Source organism: Mytilus edulis, chromosome 2 (genome assembly GCF_963676685.1).
Source record: "Mytilus edulis chromosome 2, xbMytEdul2.2, whole genome shotgun sequence".
Classification (NCBI taxonomy): domain Eukaryota; kingdom Metazoa; phylum Mollusca; class Bivalvia; order Mytilida; family Mytilidae; genus Mytilus; species Mytilus edulis.
In genome coordinates, this window is record NC_092345.1 from 8,504,465 (window position 1) to 8,520,187 (window position 15,723).

Consider the following 15,723-nt stretch of genomic DNA (forward strand, 5'->3'; position numbering starts at 1 on the left):
ATTGTTTACAAATCTTTATCACACAAATGGCGTTCCATACAAAAATTTAATCGAAAAAGGGGACACTTTGCAAAGCAAAAAATACAAATTTAAGAGGGCGATACAGGCCAAATGGGGATTAAACTACTATGAAATGTATTTAACTTGCTTAAATGCCCGAAAAATGATAAAATGTATGATAATCAAAATATGATGTTTGTAAAGGCTTTTACGAGAGATTACTTCAAATCGTCATATAAATCATAATGGAACTAGCGGTACATATATAAATATACATAATAATACAAAAATAGCATAACTTACAATGTGATGGACATAATACGCCAAAAATTGATCCAAAGTTCTGAAGCGAGCATACACGAGTTGTGTTGATAAAGGGAGATAATCACATAAAAAGTATGTATGGAAAGCATGTAAAAATGTTCCAGAACAAGGGCACTTATGTAGTTTATGCATCCAATACAGTGATGGAAGATCTAGTTCTTCATATTTGATTGAAATTCCAAAGGAACATAGAACAGACTTATGATTATCCAGGATTTCCTCTTTGGTGAATAAACTCATCATAGATACCAGGACTAAAAGGAGTAAGTTCGGTAAGGGCCATATTTGCCCCAAATTATAAAGTTTATAGTTACTAGACAATAAATGATTTAAGTTGCTTAAAGACATGTGAGAAAGTTAAACAGAACTGTTTTTGTTAAAGTTTAATTCCGGCACGTTGATTTTTACATCCCAAAAAGGTCAAGATAAGGGATTTTGGTGAAATTTGACAAATTCAGCTAGATTTCAACCAAATTAAGGACCAGGAAACAGAGCGTCGACAAATCTAATATTCAAATAAGACTTGTGAACTGTCTTTACAAATATTATTAGGTCTTTCCAGTTTTCTGTGGAAAGACCTATTGTTTTTCTTCTGATTTTTTTTTCTTCCGCCTAATTTTGTTCTTGCGATAAATATTTGTTTCACAATATATCGCTTAGATATTTGGTATATGATATCGAACAATTTATGCGCTTTTGAAATTTACCCTGCGTAACCGAATACTTTTCTTTGTAGGAGTTATCTCCCCAAACACTGTTTTCCTTGTGTCCACGACTCCTTCGAAACCGTAAAAGATTACGACAAATTTATTTTATAAAATTGCTCGTAATATCCTTCGCATGATTTGTTCAATTTTGGCTGAAGCAATATGAACGCTCCATATGACAGTTATTTCCCCTTTTGTATTTGAAATTTTGAAATGTATTTTAAACTGGAACACCATAAGTGATAGAGACCTAGGATCTTTTGATTTGAAGTCCTTGGTCCAAAAATATGAAAATTAGGTCAAGGTTAAAGGTCAAGGTCATATTCTAATTTTTGAATTTGTTTTATTTTCACTCATTTTCAGTAACCTTATACGATATCGACAAATTATTTTGTATAAATTGTTAGTTGCGACATGTGGTAACTAAATAATTTTAGTTGAAAGGGTGCGTAAACAATGAATTGGAGTTGTCGTCCCTATCATATCTTAAATTATATGTAAAGTGATATAACTTATTAACCATACATATTAGAGACCTAGGGTCTTTTGATTTGACATCCTCAGTTTGTGACCTTGAAATTGAGGTCAAGGTCATAGGTTAATTTGACGTTCTAGATTTTGACCTTTGCTTTAAATTCATATCTATACATCATAAAGCCATATGAACTGACATTTTAGACTGATTTTTTATATTTTAAATATCAAAATAGATATTAATTGGTGGAAAGACCTTCAATTGTTCTCTGAACAATTGGTTTTTAATTTTAGAATATTTTTGTTGTCGACGTATGCACTTTATGTTTCCTGTCCAATTATCTATGGAAATTAACCCATTTTCTTTAAGTTTTCGTAAAAAATCAAAATGAGTGCAACTTGTGACATCATAATGAAACGCAAAAACTAAGGATGTCAAAAGATCTGAACTTTAATACTCGGATACTCGATCATGATACGCGAGTACTCGGATGAATCTTAAACGTCTATCGAAAAGTTTAGATTTTAGGTTGGATGCAGTGTGTTTGTTATAACCTTTCATACACATATTAACGAAAGACAAACGTACTACGAAAATAGCTTGATCCTCTGTTTTTTTTGTGTCAATTAAACAATGATTTACCGACCGCCGTTTCTACAAATCAAAATAGAAATTATTATTTGTATACGTGTTCATGAACCATTTTACAATAAAATCCTAAATATTTGCATATTTAGTCCGACAAAGTAGATAATATATGTATCGTTTGTTCATGAGGAGTTGGTATTTTTCACAATACGACTTGATTAATTTACTTGTGTTTTTTTCGTGTTGTTCAGTCTTACTTTTTCTGTGGTTTTTTTTTTTGCACTATCGTTTGTTTGATTTTTTTTAGCCATGACGTTGCCTGTTTATTTTCGACTTTTGGGTTGGAATATCGCTTTCGTATTTTTGCCTATCTTTAAATTGTAAATTAAACAGTTATAGTTAAGTTTCAAATACAGAGTAATTAAATTAGTTTAAATGTACATCTTCTCATACCAATCACGTTTACATAGAAAGAACGGTGCTGGTACTACTATAACAAATAATATACTCAGGATAAACATATTTATGCTGTTAATTGATTTTATTTAGTATTACGAAGGGGATATTTCAACGATACTTAAGTGAGCGGAAATGTCTAGAGAAATATATCAAGATGTATAACAGGCAATCGAGTATCCGAATACTAAAACTGTACTCGAGTACTCGGCCTTCCGAGCGAGTACCCGAGTACTCGAGTACTCGTTGCCATCCCTAGCAAAAACGTAAAATTTGCAACAAAATGGCGTATTTCTTATCTAATCACTGTATTAGCTATTATTTATTGTGATATTGGTCAATAAATCCGAATTTGAAATTTATGCTAAACAAGGGGGCCATTTTATGACCTTACCGATCATATTCCTTACGCCAGACGCGCATTTCATCTTCAAAAGACTCATCAGTGACGCTCGAATCAAAAAATGTTTAAAAGGCCAAATAAATTACAAAGTTGAAGAGCATCGAGGACCAAAAATTCCTAAAACTTTTGCCAAAAACAGCTAAGGTAATCTATTCCTGAGGTAGAAAAGCTTTAGTATTCCAAAAATTTAAAGTTTTGTTAACAGTAAATTTATTATTATGAACATATCAATGATAACTCAAGTCAACACAGAAGTGCTGACTACTGGGCTGGTGATACCCTCGGGGGAATAAATTTAGTGTCGTGAGAGTATATGTTGAGTTTCCAATTGATTTGCCAATACATAATTCATTTATCAAGCAGTTTATGTAATGAGTTTTACACACAAAAACGATGTTGCTTGGGGTTTTATCTGCGGGGACAACAACATATTTGTCATGGAGGTAGGACAAGTGTTTTGCAACGTTTTGGTCTTTAAAGATTGACGTTGCATGGGTATTGATGGACCCATTTAGTTTCTTAATTGTGATTTGTATCAACGACCGCACAGCCGTAATCCATTCGGAAAGAGTAGCTACGTCTTCCTTCTCGCGCTTAGTCCGTTACCTGACATAATCCTCGACTGACTTTGGTTTGGTATAGGTATAAGAAAGTATTGGTACAGACTGATCTTTGAAATAGTTTCTGATGAAGGATATTGTCTAAGTTGACGTCGTCGAGACCCTTGTTGGCAGAGGAGGGTTCTTTTTAGAAAATTTCTTTTCTTCTCTTTTTCATCTTTTCCAATGCGAACTGGTTTGAAAGTCTGTGACTTGCAATATCCGAAATGCTACCTGTAAGTTTGTATTGGTTTGAATGAAGGTTGGTAAGAGTGATTTCCAAACATATATGTTGAACAGAGAATGATGTTTTGAAACGGATAATAAATAAAATTTTGTGAGAATGTGAAGATTACGTAACGTTTTTTTTTTTTATAAATGTGAGCAATTTAGTAATAGAGACATCATGCAGAGTAGGTGATGTATATAATTACGATGACAATGACTGCAATCTTTGTTGAGGAGTAGAGTTGAAAATATTCAATACATACACCGAGCTACACGACGGACTAGATAAAATACATATACCATCAATTTTTTCATTGCAACCATATGCTGTGGCAGTTCCCATTTGTCGATGATGATTGTTAGTCCTGTGGTATATTTTTTTCGACAATGCGAACTCCCATAGAAACGATGGAATGATCAGGCTGATTAAAAAGCTGATAAAGAACTTTTTGCATTGAGGTCAATGTCTAATCTATAGCCGCTATGTAAAACCTGTATTTAACACATCAATAATGCCCGACTTTTATGTATACTTTTAAAGAGAAGACCAGTTTCGATATCGGTACATATTGCATTTTCATCAACAAAGAAATCTACATATTTTTTTTATTATCACTAAAGCTTGTGTCTGGAGTTCGTTTCCTTATCTGAAATAAATAAAAGAATTATATTAAAAAGATAATTTGACAGATGATATCGAATATGTTCCAAATGACGTAACTACAACCCCGTTCCCTTTCGGGTCTTTCGAATTAAGCATAATACTTGATCGATACTAATAAGGGCAACACGACAGACGCTGCATGTAGAGCAGAAAGAATCTGCGTACCATTCAGAAGGACAAGTGAATACTCTCAGCTTTTGGTGGAGTTTGTGTTGCTCATACTTTAGTTTTCTATGTTGGGTTTTGTATACTATTGTTTGTCTGTTCTATTTAAGCAATAGTGTTGTCATGTTATTTTCGACTTGTGAGTACCTTTTATCCTCCGCCCGTCTTTTATTATCGTTTAAAAGTTTTATGAAAAATACTGGGTGACATATTTCTTAATATTTTCCTATATTTTCTTGAATGTTTCAGCAGTTTGAACAATCACAATACGGACTTGCCAAATATAAGAAAACATAACATTTAATACTTTAACCTATGATAAAATACATGCTAACTAGTGTTTCCATTTATTTGGATGTAACGGTGGCAACATTTTGAATACATTAAAACAACCTGCATCCTACCTATCACTCACTTACCAATTTTTAAATTCCAGACAATTATCATGTGATGCTAAAAAAAATTAATGTGATGCAACAAAATGCTGCATACATGACTACAATCAAACCCTCGATTTAAGCATTATGTTCTTTGTGTTTGTGTTAAAATGTTATTAAGCGAATTAAATGTTCTTTTATATTGTGAGTTTCATACAGTTAGATGTGAGCACAGTTAAATCTAAATTTCGAAAGAATGTTGGTTTACTTACCCGAAAGCCTGATCCAGAGAACCTATGAAAAGAATTAAAATTCTTTACACACCGAACAAGTATTACAACAATTCCATTGAAAACAATGTAAAATGAAATGATTCTAGAATGTGTATAAATTTGGTTCTACTTACTACTTTTAATCCGTTTATGGTTTAACATTGAATTCATGGCATTAACTTATTTTTCATCTAATATTAATCCTACATGGAGAGGACAGAACAGCTGCACGAAAACAGTTTTTCGCACTTTTCACAAAAATGCAAATTTTGTATGACTCATTTTTCCAAAACATTGGTTCTGCAATGAACCTAATGATGTGTCTCTCTATTCTTAAGTTTGTGTTGCAATACTTTTTTCCAGGTGTATAATTACATGCTTTACCACTTGCTACGCTAATTTAATTTCATTACATCTCTTTTGCCTGGACTGCTGTGACGTCATGCGATAAAGGAAGAATTTCCTTTACAACGTTACATGGGAGGCCCATTGAATTAAAGTATTATCTTTTTGCCACTCCGGTATAGTCGGTGGGGACAAATGTGTTCTTCAAACAGTTATCGGGTAAAGTTCTACATCTTATATTTCAAGAACATAAAAAAGTTATCAATGTAGAGAAATAGAGTTTTAAAGGCACTCATTATTAAAATCGGTGTCTTTTAATTATTATTATATTTAAAAAAAAAATATTGAAAGGTTCTTGTACATCATGTACTTACCTACTGAACCACACAGGTTACACGCCTTTGGACATGTGGCTAGAGCATAGTCTTTTTGATGGTTGGTCTGTAGCTTTACAGAGAATACTTACCTACTGAACCACACAGGTTCTACCACTGGGTCGATGCCTCTGCTGGTGGACTGTTAGTCCCCGAAGGTATCACCAGCCCAGTAGCCAGTACTCCGGTACTGGCATGAAAATACGGATTTTTTGTGTTATTAAATTTGCTGTTACAAAATGTAAGGAATGTATCTCCCTCATGCAAAGCTCTGATTCCTTTCACGGATTTGGCTATACTTTTTTGGAACTTTTGGATTATAGCTCTACATCTTTTATATAAGCTTTGGATTTTACATATTTTTGCCACGAGCATCACTGAAGAGACATTATTTGTCGAAATGCGCATCTGGTGCAGAAAAATTGGTACCGTTAATGTTATTACTACCACTGGGTCGATGCCTCTGCTGGTGGACTGTTAGTTCCCGAGGGTATCACCAGTCCAGTAGCCAGTACTCCGGTACTGGCATGAAAATACGGATTTTTTGTGTTATTAAATTTGCTGTTACAAAATGTAAAAAAATATTATAAATTAAGGAATGTATCTCCCTCATGCAAAGCTCTGATTCCTTTCACGGATTTGGCTATACTTTTTTGGAACTTTTGGATTATAGCTCTACATCTTTTATATAAGCTTTGGATTTTACATATTTTTGCCACGAGCATCACTGAAGAGACATTATTTGTCGAAATGCGCATCTGGTGCAGAAAAATTGGTACCGTTAATGTTATTACTACCACTGGGTCGATGCCTCTGCTGGTGGACTGTTAGTTCCCGAGGGTATCACCAGTCCAGTAGCCAGTACTCCGGTACTGGCATGAAAATACGGATTTTTTGTGTTATTAAATTTGCTGTTACAAAATGTAAAAAAATATTATAAATTAAGGAATGTATCTCCCTCATGCAAAGCTCTGATTCCTTTCACGGATTTGGCTATACTTTTTTGGAACTTTTGGATTATAGCTCTTCATCTTTTATATAAGCTTTGGATTTTACATATTTTTGCCACGAGCATCACTGAAGAGACATTATTTGTCGAAATGCACATCTGGTACCGTTAATGTTATTACACGCCTTTGGACATGTTGCTAGAGCATAGTCTTTTGGTGGTTGGTTTGTAGCTTCACAGAGAATACTTACCTACTGAACCACACAAGTTACACGCCTTTGGACATGTGGCTAGAGCATAGTCTTTTGATAGTTGGTCTGTAGCTTTACAGAGAATACTTACCTACTGAACCACACAAGGTACACGCCTTTGGACATGTTGCTAGAGCATATTATTTTGATAGTTGGTCTGTAGCTTTACAGAGAATACTTAACTTCTGAACCACACAGGTTACACGCCTTTGGACATGTGGCTAGAGCATAGTCTTTTGATGGTTGGTCTGTAGCTTTACAGAGAATACTTACCTACTGAACCACACAGGTTACACGCCTTTGGACATGTGGCTAGAGCATAGTCTTTTGATGGTTGGTCTGTAGCTTTACAGAGAATACTTAGATACAACGTATCACTACATTTGGTTTCATGATCAATGCACTGGAATGATGCTGTTGTCGGTAATTCTAAAGTATAAGAGTTTACAATAAATATATTAGAATTTTACAAAACAAAATGAAAAAATAATCACCTGAATACCATTCTCGTTTAGAAATGTAAAAAAAAATTGAAAACGTGTACATTTTAATAAAATATTCAGTTTTAACCGCCTCAGAAAAAAATTCGAACACGATTTTCTTGTAGCCCAATGGCTTGTATCATCTCGTCAAAGTAAACATGATAGTTTTTGTTTTCATTAAATTTGCCCTGCTCGAGCATCTCTAAAGGTTCATTTCATATGTTCATTGTCGTCGTTATTGTTTTAATTTCTTTTTATTTTTGTTTTATTGAAATGTACACGTGAAAAGTATAAAGAAATATTAGATAAATACAACGATTTGGGCCCATACTATAAGTGTCATTATAGTATAACGCATTTGAAAAATTTAACATTAGCTTAAGCTTTTATTTCCATAAGCGGTATGGACTTTGCTCTTTGATGAAGGCCGTACGATGACATAGTTGTTAATTTCTGTGTCATTCGGTTTCTTGTGGAGAGTTGTTTTATTTGCAATTATACCACATCTGCTTTTTATTTTAACAAGCTAAATAAGCTTTTGGATTTCTCTTTACAATTGAATTACATTTTATGATCCTGGAGCCTTTACAGGTGAAATAGTTGCTTATTGTTGAAGGCCGTTCGGTGACATATAATGGTTCACATTTTTATGATGTCATATTGGCAATCATACGGCATCTCAATATTTTTTTATGGTTGAAAACGATATTGAATTATCATACCTCTATGTCATCTCTTAATAGGTAGTATTACTTATTGGATATTGGACTCTTAGGCATTCACGTAACAATAAAATTTTCGAATAAAATCATTCCAATATGTGTTTTATGATCCTGGTAAATATAGGTTTTAGTTCAAATATCTAAAAGTTAAGTAACTCCTGGTGACTTTACTCGACGGCGACAATATAGGACCACGTACCAAATTTAACAAAACAACTGTTTTATGTCAGAAACATGAAGGCTGCAATACCCATGAAAATCGTTTCTTTTCAACTAAAATGTCAATGTTTAATTGAGGTTTAAATATTTAAATTTTAGTAGGCAATTCATTTTAGGATCAATGTGGCCTCTTATGTAGAAAATGGTGGCTTAAATCTGATTTATTTTTGCTAGCTAAACCTCTTAATTTTATGACAGTCACATAATTTCATTATATTGACAGCAGTGTGTGAACAAACCAAAAGATATATTGATAGGTAAAAATGCATTGTGTTATAATCTTAACCACTTTAAAAACAAACAAATATGTCAACAAAGAAAAACAAAATGACACATAGACAAAGTACACAAGAAAAACTGAAAGACAAGTAAACAAAAATATTTCCACAGCATAACAACACATTAGCTGGAAGCATGAATACCGAGTCAAACGATTTTTATTTCTACAAAATCTACACAGATGGAAAGCCAAATTAAATATTAAAAAAAAAACAACCAAAAATTCCGAAAAAGCTTGGCTAAATACAATTAAGACAAACCTTGAAGAAGAATTACTGAGCATTTTTGCACATTTCAATTAATTATACCAGTTTATTTATAATAAATTACCATATCAATGGTTTAATTCTGTGTAACGCGGAATCTGGTCTTGAGCGTCACATCAATGTCACAGTTTGTTACATAAAATCTGATCATTGTTGAAGCCGTACGTTGTCTTATAGTAGTTACTTTTTGTGTCATTTTGGTCTTTTGTGAAGAGTTGTCTCATTGACCACATCTTCTTGTTTTATATTGCCATCAAATATGTTCCTATGTGATTAGATAACATACGTTTTATACTGATAGTACTTCATGGTCAAAACTTACATAACTTTGGACCAAAGGTACCGCAGTAGAAAGATTAAAATAAATATAATACTGTTCAGTCAGATTGTCAACTCACTCTATATTGTTTTAGAAATATATATGGTATCAATAAAAGTAGAAAATGTGTCACACAATATTTACCTTGAGTTGTCGGAGCCATTGTTACAGGGGATAGTGTTGTTTTTGGTGCCATTGTTGTTGTTGCCAATGGTGCCATTGTTGTGACAACAGGTTGAGAAGTTAGTGGTACCATTGTTGTGACAACAGGTTGAGAAGTTTGTGGTGCCATTGTTGTAACAGGTGGCTGTGCTGTTGTGGTTACTACGGATGCTTAAAGTATAACAATAGATTTTTCATCTTTTCAAATTGAATTAATTCTATAGATTGGAAAAAAAATCTTTACAGGAAGAGAGAACAAATTTATATTAAAAATTTCAAAATATTTTATTATTAAAATTATTTTATTTTGTTGTAAGATTATATTACATCTCCAATGCTTATTTTTATAAAACAAATTCCGCTTGCATTTTACCTTGACAGGAATTGTGTTTAGGAAAAAAGATGTAATGGATGTTTTGTTTTTTATGTTATCCGTCTATAAGTTTTAACACTTGCAGATTTAGATATCGTGTAAAACTAACGAGAATGGAACTTTTAAAACGACAAATACATGTATTGATATCACAACCGAAAAATATATTGACTTCGCATATTTTTGACAGCCGTACTGTGACTCTTGTTTACATCCTTGTTGTTTGATCTCATTGGATATTTGCTTATTGGCAATCACACCACATCTTAAAATAATAATGCTTTGTTCTTCTTTCATTATAAGAGTCCGCCCTCCCTGACATTGCATCTGACGGAGACTTAATGTTTTTATCCTCCACATATGCAAATTGCCGTATATGATTCTTTCTCAATCTGTGAAGTGTTGATATTGATCTGTCCTCAATTTGGCGGACAACAAGCCAGAAAATGTCTGATGTTACGTTTTACACCGGAAGCATTCATATGACGTCTCCTAGTTTAGATGTCAAATAGTTAACATCATTTTGCGGCATTTTCGCAATGACTGGTTAAACCATAATGATCCCATAATAATGCCCTGTTGGTCCATAATAGGTATTGTTTCGATTTTAGTTACAAATTGGCAATTAAACTATAATTTACTTAGTTGGATAATACATAACAGTGTAATAATTAGATAACTAAGAATTTGTGAATTTTACCTAGTGTACTTATAGCAACCTGTGTAGGTGCTGCCGTTGGGTTTACCATTGGGTCAGCAGTGGTCATGTCAATAGTGACTGCAGTTGTCATCAATGCATCTGTTCATAGATAATTAATTGTTTTGGTGTTGCATATCAAAATAAAAAGTTATCGCTATTATTGATTGCCTTTATTACCCTGATGAAACGTTCTAACGAAACTTTTGTCTATTTGTTTTAGGTATTTTTGTCATATAGCTCTTCAACTGTTTCGGAACTTATACATCCCCCGGATTTCAAATGTTTGGCTTTGAGCGTTCCTGATGAAGGTAAATCCAGAAAAGTGCTTCGAACGCATGAAATTATTAAACGTGTTGTTTTCCATTATTGTCTTCGAGTTTATAATCTACAGAAGTAAAGTTATTAGAATCTCTTTAGTCACTAGTAAATACATTGTAGCTCAGTGTGGTTAATTTGATCCAAGCATAATACGGCCTCATTCATTTACCAAATTATGAACGAAAAACAAATATGATAAACAGCAACAAACAACAACCACTGAATTACAGGATCCTGAATTGGATGTTGTGGGGTTTAATAAGGGTGAAGGCGACAAACCTCCTCTGACACGGGACATTGGTACAACAGTAAAACATAAAAATAACTATAAAAATCAGTTGAAAGGGTTTGTATCATTGACAATCATACCACGTCCTCTATAAACTTAGCATATGGATACAAAGCAGAAATACATCCAACAAAATACAGAGTTGACGTGGCAGGGTATTTATACATCCCCATAAGGAGAAATACACGAAAATTTTAAGTCTGAACATTTTTTATAATCACTTTTCAGTATTTAAAATCGATAAGGATCTAAATACCGTTTTATGTCAAATTTAATATACGTCTGTATGACGTTTTTTCAAACATATTTCAAGGCGTTTCTCATTTTTGAACACACATATTAACTGTCTTTTCGAAAGACGAAAATCAAACAAAAAACTCACATAGACGATTCATGCAAGCTTCATCATCACAATGACAATGGTCGTTAGGAGGAAATGGATCACTGCATTTTGGATGATGTCCATGCTTAAAGGTAGGAAATAAAACATTGGTTTTAGTCGATAGTAAATAAATGCAGAAAAGCAGTACAAAAGTGCAAAATATGGTTCATGAAATAATGTGTTTACAAGTAGAAATGTTCATTTTGACAACATAAAAAGACATTAAATGGCCAATAAAAAATAAGAACTTGGAAAAAAGGAAAAGACATGTTCAAATTTAGAACGACATAGTAAAAGTATTTTCAGCATTAATGTATGAGACAAACTAATTTAGAAAAACAATATATATATATATATATTCATATATAAACCATTTGCCTAAAAAACCGAATGTTATACACGTGTATAAAAATTCCAAATCAACAAAAGAGATAATTATCACAATTTCGGATTCTTTTTCATGACCATTTAAAAATTGCACATTTTACCCCAACCTATAGAATTAAGTTTGCCTCATATCTTTAATTTTCATTTAGATATTGGCTATGAGCACCGGTTGACAACAAACCTTTGCGACAAAAGATTTCAACTTTTCAATTTATTTCTTTTAAGCAAAGTCCCAGCAGCGTCTGCACACATAGATGTCTCCAAGTTGATACAAAAGTATAAGGTTGCAATTTTATGGTTTTCAACATCGTACTTTTTTTGCCTTTTTAATTTTTTTTATTCGAGATTCTCTGATGAGTCTCTTGTAGACAAAAGCAGCATCTGAGGTCAGACATATAATCCTGGTATTAATGATTTATACTCGTTTTGTACGATTGCTATTGAAAAGTGTATCATGTAATATTCATCAGTGTCCTAACTTGGTATAAATATACTAAATATTGCACATGTCAATTGTTATTCAACTGACAGTACTGACAGTTCTGAAGGTCTTAAGATTTATAATGCGAATTATGATTTCAAATTTATAAGTTCATATGTATTGTTTTATTGTTTTCAGCAAAATATGAAAATAAGTACAATTCTTACATGTTTTAGTAAATCTCACTCAGTTTCATCAAATGTTATTATACCGTGCACAGTTCATAATTCTATTGTTGTGTACTGTTTTAAATTCATGAAAGGTGTCCGTTGTTATTCTTCGGTTTACATGTATTATCATATAATTTATTTTATGTATTTCTGTGTCCTTTAGAGTTCTTGCGTTTATCTGCACAGTTTTCAGTTGTCATGTTTACAGTATTGTTGACATTGTGGTGGGAGGTTTGGCTACCGTTTGATCCAGGTTCAACCAACCTTTTTTTTTAATTCTCTCCAAAGTCGGGAATATGGCAGTTGTTATCAAATAGTCCGTTTCTATAAATGTTGGCGTTTTCTTATTTAGCAGTTCAGTGTTTCTGTTTTTCTCTTATAGTTGATGCATTTCCTTCAGTATTGGTTTGTGACCTGGATTTGTTTTTGTTTAATCGATTTATGACTATTAAAAACAGTATAATACTGTTGACATTTTTGAATACTTACGGCATGAAGCCAATCACAGTGGTTGCTAGCTAGAACTCCATGCTGAAACTGAAGCTTGCAAACCTAGTGGAATAATATCGTTTCAATAAGTCTTTATATATTGATTATTTTAAAAATCATGTTTGATCAGCATCTCTTGATTGAAATACAAAACATTCAATTAAAACAGAATTTGTTTTTGAAAAATAAAGATAGCGTATAGCGGGTTATTTTCGCGGCGTGTAACTTTTTCTCTTATTTTCGCCAAACTAAATTCTGCCAATTTAAAAGTGCACTTTTAATGTATTGATAATTTTTTTGAATCCGCCAAAATAATAACCGCTAAATTGTATTGTATACCTTATTCAATAAAAAATTGTAACATATTACACCTGCGAAATTAACCCACCCTACAGTAGTATATCATATAAACATTCATTTGTTTTTAATTTTTCATGCATTTATTGAAATAACATAGCTATTTGATAAGGTTCAATAACTTTGATTGTCAGAGGATATTCGCAAGGTATTCTTATATTGTTATGCCCTTTTAAAAAATGCTACACTCAATGACAATCGTTACAACAATGCAAACGATTACAAAACAAAACTGTATTTTTTATCTATAGTATTAACATGAGGTTATAAGGATTGAATAATTGTATTGAAATTTCGAATGGTTATAAAACGATAGCGATGATGCTTCCGCTCTAGTGTAATAAATAGTAATAAGACTCGAATGTAACAAGTTTCCTGTACAAACTTATCATAGCTTATTAAGAATGTTGTTTGCAGTAATTTAAATACAAAAGTTGTGTATATATACATACATGAGTGCTGTCACATATCTGATCCACACACGAAAGCGATGTTACTGTTGGCACTGAATAAGAAAAATAATATATAACTTTCCACACAAAGTGATTGTACGATTTGTTAAAAGTGGACTTATTCGATTCTAACACCCTCATCTTTTAAAGAAAATAGAAATTTCAAAGTTGGTAGATTTGTTAACATGTAATTAAGATGATGTACACAAGACATAAGTTCGAATAGCATTTGGAGGGTGTCGGCGGAATATTAAAAAAAATATATATATAATGTATACATAACATTTGATTTCTGGTTCTGTCTAGCAGCAAAACAATGGTCATAACAAAATCATTCTCTCGCATTAGTCTTATCTGTCAAATCTTAAGATGAGTTATGCAATATAAATGAATGATAAGCAGGTACTGACTTAGATACACAAATTAAATTATCAGACCAGTTGTATTTCCATTTCTCATTAAATCTGTTCTGTTCTGTGAGTTCCCTTTATTTTATTTCTTTATCTTGATATGCACGTATTGGCAGTTCCGCCATCGATGCTATTGAAAATGATTTATGCATTACAAGAAATCTTACTAAGGTTACCTAGAGGCATTCTACATTTTAAAAATTTGATATCAGAATCAAACTCTTCAAATTATACAAATTTGCTATGGGTTTAATTTCAATGATAAATTTTGTCCAACCTTGAATCTGTTTCAAACTCAAAAACGTCTCCCACAATATCAAAACCTATCTGAACTTAGCCTTTGTTTTGAAATATAAGATAAACAATAAATTTAAAAACAAAAACACAACTGTTATGCAGATTGAGAATGTTAAATAAACGGAACCATTTGGTTTGTAATTTTTCCAATGTAAGTCACGTTTATATTTATTCTATGATATTAAATACCAATCTCTTTTAAGTATAACATTCTCGTGAAGTATCTCATATAAATATAACTTATACTTCTTCACAGATATAGAATGTAATACTTACGAAGAATTACAAGTACAGATACAAGCGTTGTAAGGACACCCATTGTTGAAGTAAGCTTTAACTTAAGTAAGCTGCTAACGATAAGAACCAAATAGATTTTTTTCTGTTGATAAATAAAACGTGACTAGCTATTACATCACTAGGTGACATGGTAAACCTTCAGATTTATCAAGAACCAAGCATTTTGGTCTCATTATATATGTTGCCACATAAATGGTTGTTATAAAACTGAGGAAATTCAGCCAAAAGAAATGTTATCGAGCATATAGAACTGCATTTATGACAACGCTTACTACGTTTTTTTTTCAAGTCATTCAATATGCAGGAGTATGCTTTAGTTTTTGCGTTTTAACTAAAACATGTTAATTTTTTACTCAAAATGTACACAAGCATACCAGGGGCCTCGGTAGCCGAGTATTCTAAGTAGTTACTACTGTAATCACTAGCCAGTCGACACTGAGGTTGTGAGATCGAACCCCGCTCGTGCGGTTGCACTCGACTCCAATCTTAAATTGACTAGGATTGTCAGTTTTCCTATCGAAGGTTTTCTCCGGGCAGTCCGGCTTCCTCCACTAATAAAAACTTGCCGCCACGAAATAGGCTAAATGTGGTGCTTAAAAGTGGCGTTAAAACATCAACAATCAATCAAAATCACAAGCATGGCTATAAGGAAGAACTATCAAAAGTTTTTAGTGCACAAGTACTGCGGTCACAAT

The 15,723-nt window shown here is 32.6% G+C and overlaps 1 protein-coding gene across 1 annotated transcript; it reads right to left on the reverse strand.

Annotated features, from left to right (window-relative positions):
* Positions 1–4,372: 4,372 nt before the first annotated feature.
* Positions 4,373–15,149, reverse strand: LOC139511375 (low-density lipoprotein receptor 1-like). Its single transcript, XM_071298040.1, has 9 exons — positions 15,008–15,149; positions 14,025–14,077; positions 13,216–13,278; positions 11,689–11,773; positions 10,700–10,798; positions 9,609–9,797; positions 7,451–7,606; positions 5,259–5,280; positions 4,373–4,427 (listed from the first exon to the last, which is right to left on the reverse strand). The coding sequence occupies exons 1-9, from the start codon at positions 15,048–15,050 to the stop codon at positions 4,424–4,426; spliced, it is 714 nt and encodes a 237-aa protein (XP_071154141.1). The 5' UTR covers positions 15,051–15,149; the 3' UTR covers positions 4,373–4,423.
* Positions 15,150–15,723: the final 574 nt, after the last annotated feature.